We start from the raw sequence: 21299 nt of genomic DNA, 5'->3' as shown, positions 1-21299 counted from the left end.
GTGCAGAGTCTGTTTCTCCCTCTCTCTCTGCTGCTCCCTCTGCTTTTGTGCTCCCTCCCGCTCTCTCTCTATCAAATAAGTAAATAAAATCTTGAAAAAAATACATTAGCTAATAATAACACTGAAAGAATTAAAATAAAAATTAAAAACCAACAATATCCAAATCATCACCTTTGGAAGATGGAAGAGAAATAAGTCAACATTCTATACTAGTAAATAAAGGAAAATATGCATTTAACCTGACTTTCCTTTCCTGAACAAAATAAAAGGGAAAGTATCTCTTCACAAAAGTATCCCAAGATTTAAAAAAAAAAAAAAAAACAACAACCTCACTCCTTGATTTTTTTTTTTCACTCCTCGATTTTGCATATGTTTGAAATTTTTCACAACCAAAAAAAAACAAAATGGAAAGACCTAATTCAGTTCTTTAAACAAATTAACTTGTTTCAACAGAAGCATAAATAAACACCTGGACTGAAAAGCATGATTATATGTTCAAACTGGAAATAAAACACCATGAAATAAGGGAAGTTCAATTAATACATTCCCTATGACATGCACAAATTAATTTCTTCCATGGCAACACTTACACATCTTCTTCCACCCGAAGCTGCTGAATATGGGATTTGATTTTCTGTCCTGAAGTTTTTAAGATGATATTTTCTAGGAGGTGGAAATCATCTTGATTAAAGAGTTCACTGTCCACCAGTGGCCCAATGATCTGTGAAGAAGAGCAGAGTGTTCAGTACTAGAATCACAGCTGGAAAGAAGCCCTCTGTTTTCCTCAGGCTATCTTATAAACCTAACCACTTTGAAGACCCAAGACATGTATACATCTAATAAAATCAATAAAAAGGTAAAAATAAAATGCAAATCAACTCATCCAGTTTATTTACTTATCAATTCCTCAACTACAGAGGGTAGACTTGTATACTTCACAATATTTTTATAGTAAGCAACTCTGAAATAAAACAAAATAGCAACATAGTTTCATTCATTCTCGCACATAGTTTCATTCATTCTTGCTGAGTATTAAGAAAACAGAGCCAAACCAGAAATGTAATGTAGTGAGTGAGAGACAGCAGAGATTTCACCTTCAGTGCTAAGAGTTTAAAGTTTGGTAGATCCCCCACAGTCTCGTGTCCCTGGCAGCAGATATGTATGAAATAGTCTAAGCCTTCACCAGTGAAGCTGACAGAGACCACACGGCTGTGAACACAGTCCCCACAGAGGATGAATACTTCATGTATCAAAGCTTTATCAACCACACTCTCACTGCCACCATACATGTGGCAGGACATAATTACAAAGGAAGAAGGAAGGTTCTGTACAAGGATGCTTGTATCAAAACAAACCTCCTTTGAAATAAAGGTGCAGAAATTATCATCGGCACTGCATATGCCCCAATCCCCTTTGGAAAGAGCGGCTTTGTTTGAAGAGTTTAGTAGCTTTGGAGAAGAACACTGCCAATACTGTTCACTGATCTAATTTGAGATCAAGTTTGTCTCAGGACAAAATCCTCACCCTTCCATTGCTGATAACTGCCCTCTGTCCCTTCTTCAGCTTCAGAACATCCCTGCAGTACATGGCATGAGACAAAATGAAATCCATTTTGGAAGATTCAAAGACCTCCTTAAAAAGATTGAAATCCATGCCCTAGGAAAGTAATTGTTATTAAAGAAAAGTAATTGTTACTAAGCAAGCCATAAAAATAAATAGTCATAATGAATAAATCATAAAATGCTTTTAATGGAAAGTCAGAACTAATTTTAAGAATTAACATTATGATGTCTCAATTCTCCATCCTCCCATTCTCTCCCACCATCCCACACATCAAGTAATGCTAATGTCCTGCTCCTGTTCTTTTCTGTGATTGCTCAGTTGGTAAATTATTCTTCACTATAACTTTATTCTGCATTTCAAAATCTTGCTAATTTCAAGGGCCTTTTTTCTAACTGAAACATCAAGTATACTTATCATTTATAAGAATTTTAAATCTACAAAACAAGTCCAAAAGGTTATAACTCATATAATGAATACATGTGGGCTTATATCAGAACACATCAAGAACACATAAGCCTCTTACTCATAAGAAACCTCAACCATAGCAGCAATGTCCACAATAGCCAAACTATGGAAAGAACCTAGATGTCCATCAACAGATGAATGGATCAAGAAGATGTGGTATATATACACAATGGAATACTATGCAGCCATCAAAAGAAATGAAATCTTGCCATTTGCGACAACATGGATGGAACTAGAGCATATCATGCTTAGCGAAATAAGTCAAGCAGAGAAAGACAACTATCATATGATCTCCCTGATATGAGGAAGTGGTGATGCAACATGGGGGCTTAAGTGGGTACGAGAAGAATCAATGAAACAAGATGGGATTGGGAGGGAGACAAACCATAAGTGACTCTTAATCTCACAAAACAAACTGAGGGTTGCTGGGGGGAGGGGGTTTGGGAGAAGGGGATGGGATTATGGACATTGGGGAGGGTATGTGCTTGGGTGAGTGCTGTGAAGTGTGTAAACCTGGTGATTCACAGACCTGTACCCCTGGGGATAAAAACATATGTTTATAAAAAATAAAAAATAATAATAATAATAATAAATAAATAAATAAATAAATTTAAAAAAAAGAAAAAAGAAAAAAGAAACCTCAACCACAGTTTTTTTCCTCAATAAACAAATCAAAGTATTGCCTTTTAAAACCTATACAACACAAATGGCTTTGTGCTTAAAACATAAACTTAGATGAGTCATATCTCAAAACTTTATTTAAAGGTACTAAAAGTGGTAAAGGGAATATGGCAGAATTGTTATTTCTGGGGAAAATTCTTTCAAACTAAGAAAATCCTCTGAAACTCGGTACTAAAATCACAAATTCCAATCATGAACAAGACACATCAGACCATGGGAATGAACTTCTGTAGAAAGTAACAGAACAAGGCAGCCCCATGCAACACACAGACACTTACCCCGACAGAGAACCCCCCAATGTCAACTCCTGCAGCCAGGGCCTCTGCAGTCTCCTCCTTGGCCATTTTTGTGATGAAATTCTTAGCAGAGTTGGAGGTCTGAGTTTGGAGAGCTGCCCAGATTGCTCTGGAGATCTGAGTATTCTTATAACTTATATCTTCACTAGGATTATTGATCATACTTATTCTAACATTGTTACTGGATTTCTATTTACAAAATGGGAAGTAAGAGTTATATGGTAAATGTTTTGAACTTAAAAAGTACAATTAACATTGTCATAATCCATTAAGTAGTAAATACAACCTCTCTTCAAAGTCTTCTCTTCTGTATACAGAATAAAATTAAAATGCTATAGCCAGGTTTTCAAACCCCCAGATGAACTGGTTGCCAGTCTACCTTGCCGACTTTCATTTCTCACCATCCATGTATATATATAGCTCCATTACAGACCATCAGACCCTGTATTCCCCAACACATTTTGTATTATTTTAACACACTCCATGCTTCATGTTGGCATGCAAACCCCAAGTCCATCCCATTTTTCCTCCTCTCCATCCCAACCAATTTTCAGACTTCTATTCAAATACTTCATTGTTCAAATGGCCTTTCCAGATTCCTTGCAAAAAATTAGTCTCTCCCTGGGACGCCTGGGTGACTCGGTCAGTCAAGCATCTATCTGCCATAGGCAGAGGTCATGATCCCATAGTCCTAGGATCAAGTCTCACCTCGGGCTCCTTGCTCAGCAGGGAGCCTGCTTCTCTCTCTGCCTGCTGCTCCCCTGCTTGCGCATGCACTCTCTCTCTCACACACACACAAATAAAGTTTTGTTTTGTTTTTTTAATTAATCTCTTCCTGAGTAAAAAGATAAGAATCCATGTTGGAAAAGTTATCTGGGACCCATAAAACCTTATGTCATGAACAAAGGCAACAAAATTTCATACTAATGTGTATCTAAGGATGCCTACAAGAATAGTGATAGCAGCATTCTTCAGAATAGCCCCTAACTAGAAAAAAACACCACTGTCAATCAAAAAGATTAAACAAAGTTTTATAACTTTGGGGTATAGCTATACAATACAGTGCAGCACAATGAAAAAGAACTACCTACCACTACTTTTAATATCATGGATAAATTTCATTAGTGGGCAGACTTTCCTTGAAAAAACAATGGTTGTTTCCCTCAAGTACTAAAAAAGCAGGACTCCCACTTCACACACAGAACAGAAACATTTGCACACAAAATGGAGGTGTAGATACTTGCCTGATGTTTAATAGCATCATACAGTAACTGTCTTCCAGAAGGGCTATCAAAATCCCCAACAATCCAAAATGTTACAGGCCTAATGAAAGAATCATCTGTAGACAAACAAAAATAATACACTGAGTCAAAGGGAAAAAAACACATTTATGTTTCAATATTGTTATTAAGCCAAATAATTTCTGAAAAACATGCAAAAAATAAGAAAATGGCAAGTTTAATAAAGATACAAAGCAAAAGTAGTAAAACTTCTATACTAGAATGAAAGCAGGGTAACCTTCCATATGGCTTAATTACAAACTAGGAACATGCATTTATCAATTCTACTATGGTTTAGGCAACTGTTAGCATATACAATGAAAAAGAGGCTTTGAACATGTGGGTGACATATCAGTTTTTAATCATATTAATTTGTAACTTTCTGAAATAGAATTCTTTGCAAACATTTATACAATTTACACAAATTTTACCTGCATTTGACAAATTATCTACTGTTACCCACAGGTTCCAGAAATGTCACAATAAAGTATCAATAAATTCTGAATCACAATATTGCCTGAAACCACATGAGATAATTAAGAAAAGAAACAGAACATTGTGAAGTTTAAAGTTACCATATATTTCCTTGGAGGACATTCCTAGACAGAAGTAAAGGAAAAAGAGTAGAAGAAAATGTCATTGCTATGACTGATGCCTACCGTAAGAGTCAAAATTTAAAAAAATAATGCCTAATATGATCAATCTTCTCTCTGCTCTGTAGTGCCCTTACTGCTATAGCACTGTTTCAGGGCCCCTCAAAACCAATTTCTTTGAGGAACCAAATGGAGCAATTGCTTTTATTTACATAGATCTGGGGATTTTTTCCTTCTTTTTTTTTTTTCCCCCTGGAAGCCAGAAATTCTCCCTAGGATAAGACTACAGTGTAAGATAAAAATAGCTGCCTTAAATGACAGTCAGTGCTTTGAAAGGATAGTAAGTGTGACCAGAGGGGGAAAGAATCTGTCTGCCATTAAATGTATGAAATGATATCTGCCTGAGATCATCTCATACAATATTAGCCTAAATAACTGACTCCATAAAAATCAGTTTTAAGATGTGCACAAAGATTCCTAGAACCAAGTTTATGTTATAAACCCTAAAAAAATTAACTCAATATTGTCACTGAAGAGGCAAGTCAAACCAATTTTCAATCCATTAATCTATGTTTACATCATAAACGTTTTCACATTTTGAATTATGAAAAAATTTTTCATTTCACCTTAATATCTAATATATATCTATAAAAACAACATTTGAATTTTCAAAAACTCTACTTTGTGGAGTTTCAAAAACTCTACTTCATAAAGACCTGAATTTTAAACAGGTATTTTTGGGGTTCAAATCATTTTAGAAATATCTAATAAAAGAAATGATGAAATCTCTTTCTAGCAGACATGGAGGACTGAATTATTTCTACAAATACTAAAAGAAAAGAAAGAAAAGAAAATGTTGAATCCAAGATAAACCTAAAATGAATTACCTTTCTTGGTCAGATAGTTCATACTATTGGCTATAGCAGCAGTCTTGCCTTGGGAATCCAAAACAGTAAATCTCGCATAGTCATTCACAAAAAAGTTATCTGGAAGAGAAAATTTGAATAGATTTAAAATTAACGTGCCTGAATTCAATGTAATGTTAATATTCAACTGAATATCTGATTGGTCCATAATATGGGATTTATAAAAATGGATGTGTAAAATCTATTGTTTCAGGTTTATTGAACAATTAGTGCCCTCGGGCAATGCTCTTATCATTCATTTCCCCTTGAGTTACTTTCACTAAAATCCCAGCTTCATCAAGTCATTCCTTTGATTTAAACTACCCAATAATTTCTTCCTACCTATAAAATGGTCTCCATCCTCTATCAGAACCCCTCTATCTCCAAGAATCTCCCCAATCTTATGCATAATTGTACTCTCACACAATGCCACACTTGTATCACCATCCTCCAAGCATAGGTGGTTTACCCAACCCTCCCTCTGTCTGCCTACCTGCTCACCCATCTATCCTTTCACTCAACAGACCATACCAAGGACCTATTATCCTTTCAGTCACTATTCCAGTAAATGGAAAGAAATGGTAAGTAAGAGAGAGACATGTAGAAGAGGGGAGAAAGCACCAAGAGCCTTAAAGCCTTAAAACAGTATTCTTTCAATAAGGTCCCAGGACAATGAAGGCCAAGAGCAGTGCCAGTAACAATGGAACTATGACCCCTGAGTGAGAAGGATGCCGCCACCTGCTCAGGCAAACTGCATTTTTGCCACTGTGAACAAGCATCATTTCACAGGTGATTACTTCAACATTCAGTGGAGAAAGATATCCAAAAACACAGAACTATTGTGCTTATTCATGAATACTCTGAAGAGAACTCTTCACAGTTTAATTTAAAATGATGGGGGCACCTGGGTCAGGTAAGTGTTTGCCTTCAGCTCAGGTCATGATCCCGGGGTCCTGGGATCCAGCCCCATGTTGGGCCCCTGCTCAGTGGGGAGTCTGCTTATCCCTCTCCCTCTGCCTGCCACTCTATCTGCTTATGCTCTTCTATGTCAAATAAATAAATAAACTAAATAAAATTTAAAAGAAAATAAAATGATGGAAACAACATAAACTTAGAACAAAAACTCCTAATACTGCTTGACTTGCCCTATTAAAACTACTAGTAAAAAGCTAAAACCTAACTATGAAGAAACAGTTATGTCACTTTCTGACTACTTCCTTTTTCAAATATAATCAGAGATATACATCTTCCTCTGCCTAAAAGAACACGAATTCAGTTCCAAGTAGATTAGAGACAGGTGCCATAAAGTAACAACCACACCTAGAGTTGTGTGTGCATCACACCCCACCACAACAGCAAATGCCCTTGGCTCTTACTTCTCTGTTACACCTATCTTTTCTCACCCAGTAGGCCTTCTGCAAGCGACCACCTTATTTCCAGCTATTCGCTGAAATGGACTTCAGAGCAGCAAGGAAAGGCATATGGAAGAAATTGCATCTGGGCTTCAAACAACTACCCCTGAAAAGGTATTCTTGTGAAAACCACGTAAACATCCGTCAACTGAGGATTAGGTAAACCAAGTGTGGACTATCCATACAAGAAAATATTAATCAGCCATAAAAAGGCAAAAAAGTACTGAGACATGTTACAATATGGATAAAACTTAAAAATATTACTCTCAGTGAAAGAAGCCAGTCACAGAAAACTCCTAATTATACAAAATACCCAATAGAAAACTCCCTTAGAAATAGAAACTAGATCAGCAGTTATGGAAGGCATAGGAAAAGGGGAAATGGGGAGTGGCTACCAATGGGTACCCGGTTTCTTTTTGTGGGGGATAAAGAGTGATAATTAGACAACTTTGAGAATACACTAAAAATGTGTTACACTTTAAAATGTGTAAGGCTTCGGGGCGCCTGGGTGGCTCAGGTTAAGCCTCAGCCATCGACTCAGGTCATGATCTTAGGGTCCTAGGATTGAGCATCCCATCAGGCTCTGCTCAGCAGGGAGCCTGCTTCCCTCTCTCCATCTGCCTGCCTCTCTGCCTACTTGTGACCGCTCTGTCAAATAAGTATATAAAATCTTAAAAAAAAATAAAAAATAAAATGCGTAAGACTTCAAGAGACTGAGTTCTATGGCATGTACACTTTATCTAAGTGACGGTTTAAATTTAGATAGGCATTCCTAGACTCTCAGAGTAAAACCACCTAAGGTGTTTGTTCATTATCACTGCTAGCTGATTCCAAAACAAGGATGAAGAAAAGACCACTGCTTAACAGCTTTATGACTGTAAGAAAGTCAATAATACAGATTTAGTCTCAACACCTAAGGCCTAAACAGGTGGCACTTAAAAGACAATGGAGGGGTGCCTGGGTGGATCAATCAGTTAAATGTCCTATTTCAGTTCAGGTCAAGATCTCTAGGTTGTGAGAGGTCCTGCCCCGGATGTGGAGCCTGCTTAACTTAAGAGTCCCTCCACCCCTCCCAGCTTCCCTCTCTTAAAAAAAAAAAAGACAATGGATATTTTTCAACATTTACAAGGATTTATACAAGAAGAATTTTTCTCTTTTTGGAGAAAACTCTTGTGAATTTAGAGGCTCATGTTAAGAACTAAGGGTGAAATAAAATAAGATTGGGTCATAATCTTGGGTTATCTTCTAAACACTACAATCCAATAGATGTAGAGATTCTGAAACACAAATGAAAAAAAGCCCAAAGTTGTTCCTGAAATGCTCCTTACTGGTTGCTGTTAAATCCAGATATTCTCGCTCCGATGTCAAAATCCTAGAATTGATTCGTGGAACAACATTTGGCTGATTCATGATATATTCTACCACGTCCTGATCATGGGACAGTTCACCCTACAAGAAAAAAAATTAACAGGGTGGGGGTGGGATGAGAGTTAAACAAATGAGAACAGTAATAATTTATTAGGAACTAAAAAGTCATTAACTTTACAATCAATAGTTTCTTATGTATTGATAACACTTAAAAACAGATGTTTCCATATTATAGGTCCCTATCATTGCCAAGCACAGCTTGACATATTATGCATATATTATATTTAACTCTTTAAACAACTTGAGACAAATGTTGTTGACATCTGTTTTAAAGATGAAAGCTGAGGTACAGAAAGGTTACATAACTTACTCAAAGTTACAGAGGTAAGGAGATTTGAGTATAAAATGCAAAGCCAAGTTTACATGGTCTCTCCACACACTACTGTGCTTTGCCAGAAATAAGCAAGCTCTACAAATTAGGTAAGAATTACCATAACCAAATATCCATCCTGAGAGCTGCTCATAGTTAGCCTCTCTTTAAAGGAAAAGGCCGAACACCTTCTCTTAAGCACTTAATATATTTTATAATAAAAATCATTCCAAGGGTATCTGGGTGTCACAGTCAGTTGAGCATCTGACTCTTGGTTTTGGCTCAGCTCATGATCTCAGGGTAGTGAGATCTAGCCCTGCATCAGGCTGCATGCTCAGCACTGAGTCTGCTTAAGACTCTCTCTTCCTCTGCTCCCTCCCCTCCCACATACTCTCTCTTTCAAATAAATAAATACATCTTAAAAAACAAAAATCACCCTAAGCTTTTTATAATCTCAGGCATTTCCAGAGTCAAAATTATATTTCGGGGAGAAGAAATCTTTTCCCATTTTTTCTTCCCTTTCATACCTCTCAGATATATATAGACATACTTGTACTTCATGAAAGCAATCTCAAAACCAAGTGTAAATGGCTATGGAAACTTGCAAATTCTTCACACTCAAAATATTTCATATAAAACCATATTTTACAGCAACTTTCAAGGGAGAGATAGATGAAAATCAAATATACACAGTCAAGTCTAAAAAACTCCAATTAGGCATCTTCTGTGGCTATTTAGCCCCAGAGATAGAGAACTCGTATGCAAATTCTCAAACTATAAACTAATAATGAGCATATCAACCAATCATACAATTCGAAAGACTACAAAGTTACTAGATGACTTAGTATAGATATACATCCATGTATACAACTTTGATCTCTATTTATAAATCTGAATTGATTCCACTTAGAAGCCTAACTAGCTCAGGGAGGGCAATTTGGCAACATCTACCAAAATTTTAAATGTACATACCTTTTAATGCAGCCCATCTATACACACACACACACACACACACACACACACACACACACACAGTGGTTGTTTCTAGAAAAAGATGAGTGGCGGGGGAACGGGAGTGAATGGGTGAAAGTTTCTCTTCATTTATGCTTCTATACACATTTGAATTTCACATCATCTGCATATCATACCTTTTTACAGTGACTCTAGTTCAAAAGTTTAAATGTACATTACCCTTTGACAAAATACTTCCAATAATTGGTTTTTCTCAAAAAGAAAAAGCACAAAGATATACATATAAGACTATTCATTATGGCACTATTTATAACAGTGAAATTCTATAAGCAATGCCCAACATTAGAAGATAAAATAAATGATTGTTCATTCTTTAAAAACTAGGGGCACCTGGGTGGCTCAGTTAGTTACGAAACTGCCTTCAACTGTGGTCATGATCCCAAGATCCTGGCATTGAGCCCCAAGTCTGGCTCTTGCCCAGTCAAAAGTCCGCTTGTGTTTCTCCCTCTCCCTCTTCTCCTCCCCCTGTTTGTGCTCTCTCTCTTAAATACATAAAAAAGAAAAAACTATGCAGCAATCTAAAAGTACTGACGAGCTACATGTTCAGAAACACAAAGATACATTCAATTAGAAAGGTAAGCTAAAAAAATGCATATGTAAATATATATTTCTATATACAATGGGGGGCACAAAGAGCTATTTCTCTAGGGGTCCTGATGAAAGGAAGAACTTTCAGTTTTACTCTAGACACTTTAATATTCTCCCAGTTTAGTATTTTTTAAATATATATAGAAGCACAGATGACTTTTGTCATAATATTTCAAATAAAGCTTTCTTTAGCTAAACCAAACCAAATTTCTCACTGGCAATATAAATAGAAACAGAGGAAAACTAGCTTTCAAAGGGGGAATATTTGAAAATGATAATTGTTTTAAACAACAGATATCTGAAAAACAGAAAAACTCTTCTGAATTTTTATACCTAACAATGTTGAAAAAGAAATGCTTTAAATAGATGCTGGAAAACCAAAATGTTTTAGTTATCTTTTATCTTTTCATTAATATCACTTGAACAAAGAAAATAATTATCATTTCTTCTAGACTATTCTTAACTTTGGAAAATAAGCCACACTCATTCAAACAAAAACTGTTTTCACATTTTATTCCAGTAGCTTCATGAAGAAAAAATTCCTTAACAAAACTACCTTATTCATGAGGGAGCTGGCAATATTTAGCCAACACATTTTCTGTTTTGGGATTTTGTTTTTTGGTTGTTTTGTTTTATTTTGTTTTTGTATAAATGCATTAACAATCAGCATGAAGAGTAGCTTTTAAAAAAAAATTGGGGGTCTTTTCAACAAGTGGTGCTCAGAAAACTTGATATAATGCCAAAGAATGAAGTGCGACCCTTATAGACTCACACCACACACAAAACTTTACTCAAAATAGATCAAAGACATAAATAAAAGAGCTACAACTATAAAATTCTTGAAAAAAAACACTGGGGAAAATCTTCATGACACTGGATTTGATGACAATTTCTCAGATAGGACAACAAAATCAGAGTCAATAAAAGAAAACACAGAGAATCTGGACTTCGTCAAAATTCGAAAGTTCTGTGCATCAAAGGATACTAACAAAAAAGTGAAAGACAACCAACAGAATGGGAAAAAACATTTCCAAATCATGTCTGTTAAGGTATAAATACCCAAAATTCATAAGGAACTCTATACTTCAATAACAAAAAAAAGCCTAATTCAAAAAGGAGTAAAGGACTTAAAAAGACATTTCTCCAAAGATAAACAAATGGCCAATAATTACATGAAAAGATGCTCAGTCTCTTTAGTCCTCAGGGAAATGTAAATAAAAACCAGAATGGATAAAGAAGACATGGTAATTATATGTACAGTGGAATATTATACAGCCATCAAAATGAAATCTTGCCTTTTGCAATGATATGTATGGAACTAGAGGGAATTATGCTAAGCGAAATAAGTCAATCGGAGAAAGACAATTATCACATGATCTCATTGATATGTGGAATTTAAGAAACAAGGCAGAGGATCATAGGGGAAGAGAGGAAAAAAATGAAACAAGAGGAAACAGAGAAGGAGATAATCCATTAGAGACTCTTAATCATAGGAAACAAACTAAGGGTTGCTGGAGGAGAAGGAGTAGGGGTGAGGGGTAACTGCGTGATTAACACTGGAGAGGTCATGTGTTGTAATGAGCACTGGGTATTATATAAGACTGATGAATCAGAGACCTATATCCCTGAAACAAATAATACACTATATGTTAATTTAAAAAAAACACACACACAATGGGATACCACTTCACATCAACTAGAATGGTCATCCTCAAAATAATAGAAACTAAACAACTATTAATGAGGATATGGAGAAATGAAATTTTTGAATATTTGGTGCTAAGAATGTAAAATGGTATGGCTGCTTTTATTTTTTTTTTTAAGATTTTATTTATTTATTTGACAGAGAGAGATCACAAGTAGGCAGAGAGGCAGACAGAGAGAGAGGAGGAAGCAGGCTCCCCGCTGAGCAGAGAGCCCGATGCGGGGCTCGATCCCAGGATCCTGAGATCATGACCCAAGCCGAAGGCAGCGGCTTAACCCACTGAGCCACCCAGGCGCCCCGGTATGGCTGCTTTTAAAAATAATCTGGTAGTTCCTCAAAATGTAAAGACAGAATTACCATACAATCCAGCAATTCCACCAGGTATATATCCAAAAGAACTGAAAGCAAAGACTTTAACAGATATCTGTACACCAATGTTCACAGCAGCATTATTCACAATAACCAAAGGGTAGAAACAACCCAAATATCCAACACATCAATGGATAAATAAAATATGGTATATACATTTAATTCAATTTTAATAGAAAGGGAATTCTGATACATGCTCCAACACATATGAAACTTAAAACAAGCAAGACACAAAAATGACAAAGTACAATGCCATCTAGAATAGGTAAACTCATAAACACAAAAGCCCAAGAGTGGTTACCAGCGGCTGATGAGAGCCAACAATGAAATGTTACTGCTTAGTGGGTAAACAGTTGCTGTGTGGGATGATAAAAATATTCTAGAGATAGCAGTAAAAGTTGCACAACACTGTATATACTTAATGTCTCTATGCATAGCTTAAAATGGTTAAAATGGTAAAATTTTATGTTTTATATATTTTACTACAATAAAAATACTGCAGTTGAAAGTGACATTTAGCAGAAATGATTGAGTTAAGATCTCTGAAAAGCCTCTCCTCAAAAAAAGAAACAAACAAAAAAACACACCAAGGACACTAGGAAAAAATCATCAAATTTTTTCAAAACTCTGGAAATTAACCAAAGGCCTACAAAACTCCAAATGACTTTTATTCAGAAAAAAACCTTGGTAGGAAAAATAATTTTTGTGACACTTTAACCTGCCCTATTACTATCTACCTCTCCCCAGCTATAAAGGAGTCTTGAAAACCAACAACCCTGAAATAAATGTAAAAATAAGTAGACTAAGAATATTATCAGGTGCCTTCTCTAGTTGAACTGAATTAGACCAAACTCAGTAACAACAGCTTTTTCCTGAGTATTTCTGTCAAAAAGAATCAGGAGGGCAATTCTTTAATGTCTCAGTTGCCTAAAGTGGGGTAATAGTTGGGCTAACATGAAGTGGCAAAAGTGTAAAAGAAAAAGCTGGGGAATGAAATGTCCATAAGTGGTTTTTTGTTTGTTTGTTTGTTTGTTTGTTAATTTTTTTTAAATTTATTTATTTGACAGAGATCACAATTAGGCAGAGAGGCAGGCAGAGAGAGAGGAGGAGGCAGGCTCCCCGCTGAGCAGAGAGTCTGATGCGGGGTTCAATCCCAGAATCCTGGGATCACGACCTGAGCCAAAGGCAGAGGCTTTAACCCACTAAGCCACCCAGGTGCCCCTCCATAAGGGGTTTTGAAAAGCTCTCACATATGCCTCAGAACCTCAAAAGCCACATACACAGTCCCCAGGTTTGGGTGCATGCCCCCAAAAATCTCAGAAGGTCCTAAATGCTCTAGCTTCTAACTAACCTGACACCCTGTTCAAGTAAGAACTGAAGGCTATGGCAAAGTTGTAAATTGCCAGGTGAGTGCTGAAGGCATGCCCCAACATGTACATAAATATTCCTAAGAAAAAATGGGAGACTTTTTTGGATTCAAACATTTAACAAAATCTCTGTTTATTCATTAGATGACCAATTAGCTAACAAGCAGAGACTTAAGGACAAAGAATACAGACTTTAAAGAATTAGCATTGCAAAGTCACTAAACAAACAACCACTACAACCCTGGTAGGGCTAAGACTATAATTTCTACAAGTCTCACATTATATTAGCCAAAATGTCCAGTCATCAACAAAAATTTTACAAACATGCAAAAAAAAAAAAGTATGGCCCATACTAAGGAAAAGAACACTTAACTAATATCATTCTTAAAATAGCACAAGCAGTGGACTTACTCCACAAAGACTTTAAATCAGCTCTTTTAAATATATTCAAAACACTAAAAGGAAACCCTGCCTAGCAAACTAAAGGAAACTTTGAGACTTAGATATCACCACATACACTGTAAAGAGAAAGAAATTATGGAAAGGAACAAAATAGAAAAAGCAGTTAAAAATACAATAACTGAAATTAAATATTCACTAGGAGGACTCATAGCAGATTTTAGCTATTAGCTAATACTAGCTAGTATTAAGTTAACTAGTAAATAGCTAATTTACTGCTATTAGCAGAAAAAAAAACTAATCAAAACAAACAAACAACAAAAAAAACAATGAACTTAAAGATATGTCAACTGAGATTATCTAATCTAAGGAACAGAAAGAGACTTTGGGGATACTACAGAGGATCAATATATGCACCTACCCAGAAGGAGAGCAAAGAAAGAGAAACAGTATAATAAAAAATTTGGCTAGCATCCTCATGAAGGTAATCTCTTAATCCTGGAGTTTCCTGAGTGATAAGGGAAGCAGCTTTGTTATTCATGGAGGGCCCCATTTATCAGATCACATCTGATAGCTTATACTAATTAGGGGACTCAGGGTGGGCCTTTAGACAGTTTATGGTAATGAGGCAACTCAAAGAAGGCTGTCCAAGCCAGAAAGACCAACCATGTGGTAAGAGGGTTGGTTCTGAGCAGCACAGTATTGATCTGATCTCTGGAAACAGGAAGAGGGGCTACAGATTGAATTCAATCACATAGCGAATGATTCTATCAATCATGGCTATATATATGAAGCCCCAATAAAAATTCTGGACACCAAAACTTGGCTGAGCTTCCTTGGTTGGCAATACCCCGTGTGCTATCACATACTAGTAATCAGGAAGGCCAATGAATGTATCCTTACTTCACAGGGAGAAGATAACAGAATCTTTATGTTTGGAACCTTCCCAAACCTTGCCCTATGCACCTCACCCTTTGGCTGGTTCACATTTGCATTATTTTATTATCATAACAAGAATTATAAACATAGCACTATCCAGAACTCTGTAAGCTATTCTAGCAAATTACCAACACTGAGGAGGGTATTTAGTGCCCTTGCATTTTTAGCCAATACATGCTAAGCGAGGGTGATCTGGGGACCCCCAAACTTGTGGCTGGTGTCTGAAATGAGGGCAACCTTGTAGTAAATTGTGTCTGTAAACTGCCACATTTGGCCTAACTCTGAGTAGTTTAGTATCAGAAGTCATTATAGGCAGAAGGACTTATAGAAAAAAATGATTGGAAGGAAAGCTCCAAATTTTGATATTTAAGAAACGTAATGTACTCTATATAGAAAAACTCATAGTTTCACAACTAATCAAATTAATGAAATGTCCAAAATGAAATACAAATAAAGGACCCTGAAAACAGGAACAAGAAGAGATTCCTAACACAGACTGGATCCACAATAAGATTAACAGCTCGCTTCTCAAGAGATCCCATAGAGATCAAATGGCAACGGAATGACCTATTCAAAGGGCTAAAAGGAAAAGATAATCAACCAAGAATTCCATATCCAACCATACCATCACTCAAAAGTGAAGGGTAAATGAACACACTCCCAGAAAAACAAAAACAGAGAGAATTTTTCACTGGCAGATCCAACCCAAAATAAACACTAAGAAGATTTCCTCAGATAAAAATGAAAGGACACAAGGTATTAACTTGAATCCCCACAAAAAAATTAAGAGCACAAGGTAATTATATAGGTAAATATAAAAAGGGTCTTAATATATTTTTTATTTGTAACTCTTTTTCTATTTCACTTATGAGACAACTATAAAAGGCAACACTTATAAATTGGTGCTGATGGACATGTAATATAGAAAACTACAATTTGTATGACCATAACAACATAACAAGGGGAACAGATAGAGCTATATAAGAGCAAAGATTTGGTATACTAGTAAAATTAAGTTGATATAAAAAATAACAGTTATATAAACATTACATAAAAATCACATAATATTAATAAAGGAAAAAAAACATGATCATCTCTACAGACACAGAAAGAGAATTTGACAAAATCCAACATGTTGATGATAAAAAAAAAAAAATTCAGTAAACTAATAGAATAAAACTTCCATAAACTAACAAAAGGAATCTGCAAAAACCCTGTTGCTAATATACTTATAGGTGAAAGACTAAAGCTTTTCCCCCTAAGACTGAAAACAAAACAAGGGTGTTATTCACACTACTTCTATTGAGCATGGTACTTGGAAGTTCTAGACAGGCAATGAGACAAGAAAAGAAAAAATAAAAAAGAGATAAAGACATCCAGATTGAAAAGGAAGAATCAAAACAATCTCTAATTATAGATGACACGCTTTTGTCATCTGTAAGATGACAATATTTTCTATATAGAATTTTTTTTAAAAAGCTTTAGAACTAATAAAACAAGTTCAACAAATTGCAGCATATAAGATCAATATGCAAAAATCAACTGTATTTCTATTCACTATTAACGAACTATCCAAAAGTAAATTAAGGAAATAATTCCATTTATAATAGCATCAAAAAGAACAAAATACTAACAAATTTAATGAAAGAAGTGTAAGACTCCTTCACTGGAAACGATAAAACATCACTAAAAGAATAACAAGACCTAAATAAATGGAAACAAATCCTGGTTTCATGGGTTAGAAAATTCAATATTGCTAAGATATCAATACTCCCCAAATTAATCTACAGATAGAGTGCAATTTCTACTGAAAGCCAGTTGTCCTTTTTTGCAGATACTGACAAACTAATCTTAAAATTCATATGAAAATGAAGGGGACACAGATCAGCCAAACAATCTTTAAAAAAAGAAAAAAGAGGGGCGCCTGGGTGGCTTGGTGGGTTAAAGCCTCTGCTTTCAGCTCAGGTCATGATCCCGGGGTCCTGGGATCGAGCCCCGTATCAGTCTGCTCAGCAGGGAGCTTGCTTCCTCCTCTCTCTGCCTGCCTCTCTGCCTGCTTGTGATCTCTGTCTGTGAAATAAATAAATAAACAAATTCTTTAAAAAAAAAAGAAAAGAGAAAAGAAAAACCCAAAGTCGGAAAACTCACACGATAACAATAGTAATCAAGACTGTGAGATACTTACATAAGAATAAATATATAGGCAAAAGGAAAACAATGGGCAGTCCAAAAATAAACCTATACATTAATGGTCAACTTATTTTTTATAAGCATGCCATGATGCTTTAATGGGAGAAGAGCATTCTTTTCAATAAATAGTACTGGGACAACTGAATATCCCAAAAGACATTCAGTGGCATGCCAAACTGGTATGAGAAAAAAAATGTGGACTCCTACCATACACGATATACAAAAACTAACTGAAAATACATCAAAGAACTAAATGTTAAAGAGAAAAAACTATAAAATGCTCAGAAGAAAATATAGATATAAACCTTCATAACCTAGAATTAAACAATAATTTTGTACATATGGTAAAAATACTACAAGCAACAAAAGAAAAAAAGTAAATTGGACTTAATCAAAATATAAAGCACCTGTCCTTTAAAAGACTGACCACCAAGAAAGTAAAAAGACACACCATGATATCAGAAAAATACTGACAAATCCTACATATAAGGGATTAGTACCGAGAATACGTAAAGAACTCACAATAACAAAACAAGTAACCCAACTAAACACAGGCAAATAATTTTAATAGACAACTCTCAAAAAGAGATATAAATGGTCAATAAGCACAGGAAACAATGCTCAACATTATTCATGTTTGAGTAATGCAGGTCAAAACCACAATGAGATAGTAATCAAAAAGATAGACAGTATCAAGTGTTGGCAGAATGTGGTTATAATCAAAAAGATAGACAGTATCAAGTGTTGGCAGAATGTGGAGAAAGTAGAACCTGCATACATTGCAAGTAGCAATGTATAATGGTACAGCCACTTTGGAAAACAGCCTGTTAAAAATAGAATTACTGAACAGGCAATAATATCCTTCCTAGGTATACACACAAGATAACGGAGAACACATGTCTACACAGAAACTTGTACATGATTGTTTATAGCAGCATTACTCATAGCAGCCACAAAGTAGAAACCTAAATTTGCATCAACTGATGAATGGATTTTAAAAATGTGGTATATCCATTCAAGGAACTATTATTTAGCCATTAAAAGAAATGAAGTACTGGGGCGCCTGGGTGGCTCAGTGGGTTAAGCCTCTGCCTTCAGCTAAGGTCATGATCCCAGTGGTTCGGGGATCAAGCCCCACATCAGGCTCTCTGCTCAGCAGGGAGCCTGCTTCGCCCTCTCTCTCTGACTACTTGTGATCTCCCTCTCTCTCTCTCTCTCTCTCTATTAAATAAATAAATTAAATCTTTACAAAAAAAAAAAAAAAAAAGGAAGAAGATATGAAGTGCTGACACATGCTCCTACAAGAATAACCTTGAAAACATTACACTAAGTGAAAGAAATCAGATACATAAGACCACATATTGTATATTAAGTGTCCTAAATAGGCAAATCCAGAGATAGAGAATATAGATTTGTAGTTCCCAGGGTCTAGGGTAGAAGTAAATGCAGAGTGAATGCTACAGGGCGTTGCATTTTAGGGGAGATGATAATGTTCTAACATTAGACAGAGGTTATACTTGCATAAATTTTGTGTATACACTAAATACACTGAACTGTCCACTTTAAAAGGCTGAGTTTTACAGCATGTGAATTATGTCTCAACAGTAACTACATATATTTATATATATATATATATATATGAAATATTTGTATATAATAATAGTCTTCCCTAAGTCAAAATTCCTTATAAGTAGAAATGTCTCTTAAAAATGCTAAATCCTTTAGAATTTTTTAAATAAACATTTAAACATTTAATCTTGACAACAATAAACTATTTCAAATACAATGCACAGAAATTCTTACGGATATTTTCATTATTAGCACAACTTGCTGAGAATCTGCAAGCCAATTACAAGTGGTGTCTAAAAAACAGTAATACTTAAAGAATATTATTGCTTCCTACAAAGCCTACAAAAACATAAGCAAACCATTCTCTTTCAAAATCACTCTTGAAATACCACTCACCAAATACACTGCTCTTTGGAAGAAGGTTGTGGTCTCCAGGATTTTATGCATTGTGATGGTTTCTAATTCATCAGGATCTAACTGTTCCTTTTCAAAGGGCATTCCGTTGAACAGAATAACAGGCAGTGGACCAACCCCAGTCTGCTCATAGTAGCCTCTTGCTTCCTGAAACACAAGGAACCACAAACATTTTTTAATCCTTCATGAGACAAATGGAACGAAGCATATTTTTCATACATACATGTGCTAACAAGAAAAGTAAAATTAAAAGAAATACAGTCACCAAGAAATAAGTGAAGAAATGCCTTTAAAGAAATATCAGAAGAGACATAATTAATATCCTACTGGGTAATTTGAAACTAATAACTGAGTTTTTGTAAAAACAGAAAAACCTTGGGGCGCCTGGGTGGCTCAGTGGGTTAAGCCTCTGCCTTCGGCTCATGTCATGATCTCAGGGTCCTGGGATCAAGCCCCACATCGGGCTCTCTGCTCAGCAGGGAGCCTGCTTCCCCCTTTCTCTCTGCCTGCCTCTCTGCCTACTTGTGATCTCTCTGTCAAATAAATAAATAAAATATCTTTTAAAAAAACAGAAAAAGCTTCAAAATTAGTAACAGATTTGGGGATGAGGGTAATTTTAAGCTGCCCAGGCTACCAAACTTTAATTACATATAACAGACCTTTAAACAAACATGGAGATATTCTATCTTGCTGTCCAATGCAGGAGCCACTAACCACATGTAACTACTGAGCACTTGAAATTAATTAATTTTCATTTTAAAAGCCACATCTGGCTAGAGGCTACCATAATAGGCCGCAAAATGACAGACTGCCATCAATTATGAGTGCTTCTGAGCAGATAGTCTGAGATAAAATATTTACACCCCACTCTAATTTTAAAAGATCCCTATCACTAACATAGAAATTACACTTTTAGGAAACAAAACAAGGCTGGTGGGAAAACAGTGCTTCAAAATTGCTCTATAATATACTAAGCCCCATCTTTTTCCTTCTCCAAGACAAAAAAGGTTCCTTAGCAGGGAAATGCCAGGCCAACCAAAAGGTAAATATAGCTAAGATGAATACTCTTCTCTGGTGGTCAGTATAAAGGTACATTGCCCCAGACATCAACCACAAACCAAGATTAATTTGTCAAAGTAAAATCTACATTACTACCCAAGATGTAAAAAGGATTCCTTAAAACATTCTTGTTGAACATCTTTTAACTAATACTTTCTGAAAATACCAGAATATATATTTATATATATATAAATAGAAAAGTAGTTCAATTGAGTAACTAACAATCATCAACAGCAACAGACTACTTCATTTCTAATCCAATCTAGCCCCACTAGTAACTAATGGTACAAACTTAACAGATGGACAAAGACATGGCACAGGCAGAAAGGCCTTCTATGTTGATTTCTGTCATTTCTACATATCATAGTTTACACTTTTAAAATTTGCACTTCTAAAATTCTTACCATGTTAATTTTGTTCTTTGATGTTTTAACTATTTCAAAGACATTCATTAAAAACTCAATTTTAATACACTTGAGTTTTAAAAATTATCCCCCCCAACAAAACAAAACAAAACCCACATTGTAACTCCTAAGTGACAGTAAGAAATAAAACTGGTTTTCTCTGGAAATGGCAACTGAGTGAAAATGAGGAGTGGGAGGGAGGTGTTTTGATTATATATACTTTTCTTTCTTACAAACTGTAAATATCTTACCAGACCAATTAATAGAATGCAGCCTAATTACCAAAAAGCTAAACTTAAAAATTACATGAGAATTTCTTCAATGATAACTA

General features: G+C 35.5%; 1 protein-coding gene and 1 long non-coding RNA gene across 3 annotated transcripts in view; both read right to left on the bottom strand.

The window, feature by feature from the left end:
- The window catches only part of UGGT1 (UDP-glucose glycoprotein glucosyltransferase 1), a 135093-nt gene that overhangs the window by 54211 nt on the left and 59583 nt on the right, over positions 1-21299 (bottom strand). Inside the window, exons 18-25 of one of the 2 annotated variants that reach the window (XM_082690327.1) lie at positions 19488-19652; positions 8524-8644; positions 5766-5864; positions 4861-4884; positions 4250-4344; positions 2988-3194; positions 1525-1656; positions 591-721 (exon numbers count right to left, since the gene is read on the bottom strand). In XM_082690327.1, coding sequence (XP_082546453.1) covers positions 591-721; positions 1525-1656; positions 2988-3194; positions 4250-4344; positions 4861-4884; positions 5766-5864; positions 8524-8644; positions 19488-19652 — 974 coding nt within the window. The remainder of the gene's footprint in view (positions 1-590; positions 722-1524; positions 1657-2987; positions 3195-4249; positions 4345-4860; positions 4885-5765; positions 5865-8523; positions 8645-19487; positions 19653-21299) is intronic. The other variant, XM_082690328.1, reaches the window with a different exon arrangement.
- LOC309844127 lies at positions 2005-2789 on the bottom strand. Its single transcript, XR_014300510.1, has 2 exons — positions 2668-2789; positions 2005-2097 (listed from the first exon to the last, which is right to left on the bottom strand). It is a non-coding gene; the product is annotated as an uncharacterized lncRNA (long non-coding RNA).

Source organism: Mustela nivalis (assembly GCF_964662115.1).
Source record: "Mustela nivalis genome assembly, chromosome: 11".
In the NCBI taxonomy this organism is placed as follows: Eukaryota; Metazoa; Chordata; class Mammalia; order Carnivora; family Mustelidae; genus Mustela; species Mustela nivalis.
This window is presented reverse-complemented; position numbering and strand designations above follow the sequence as displayed.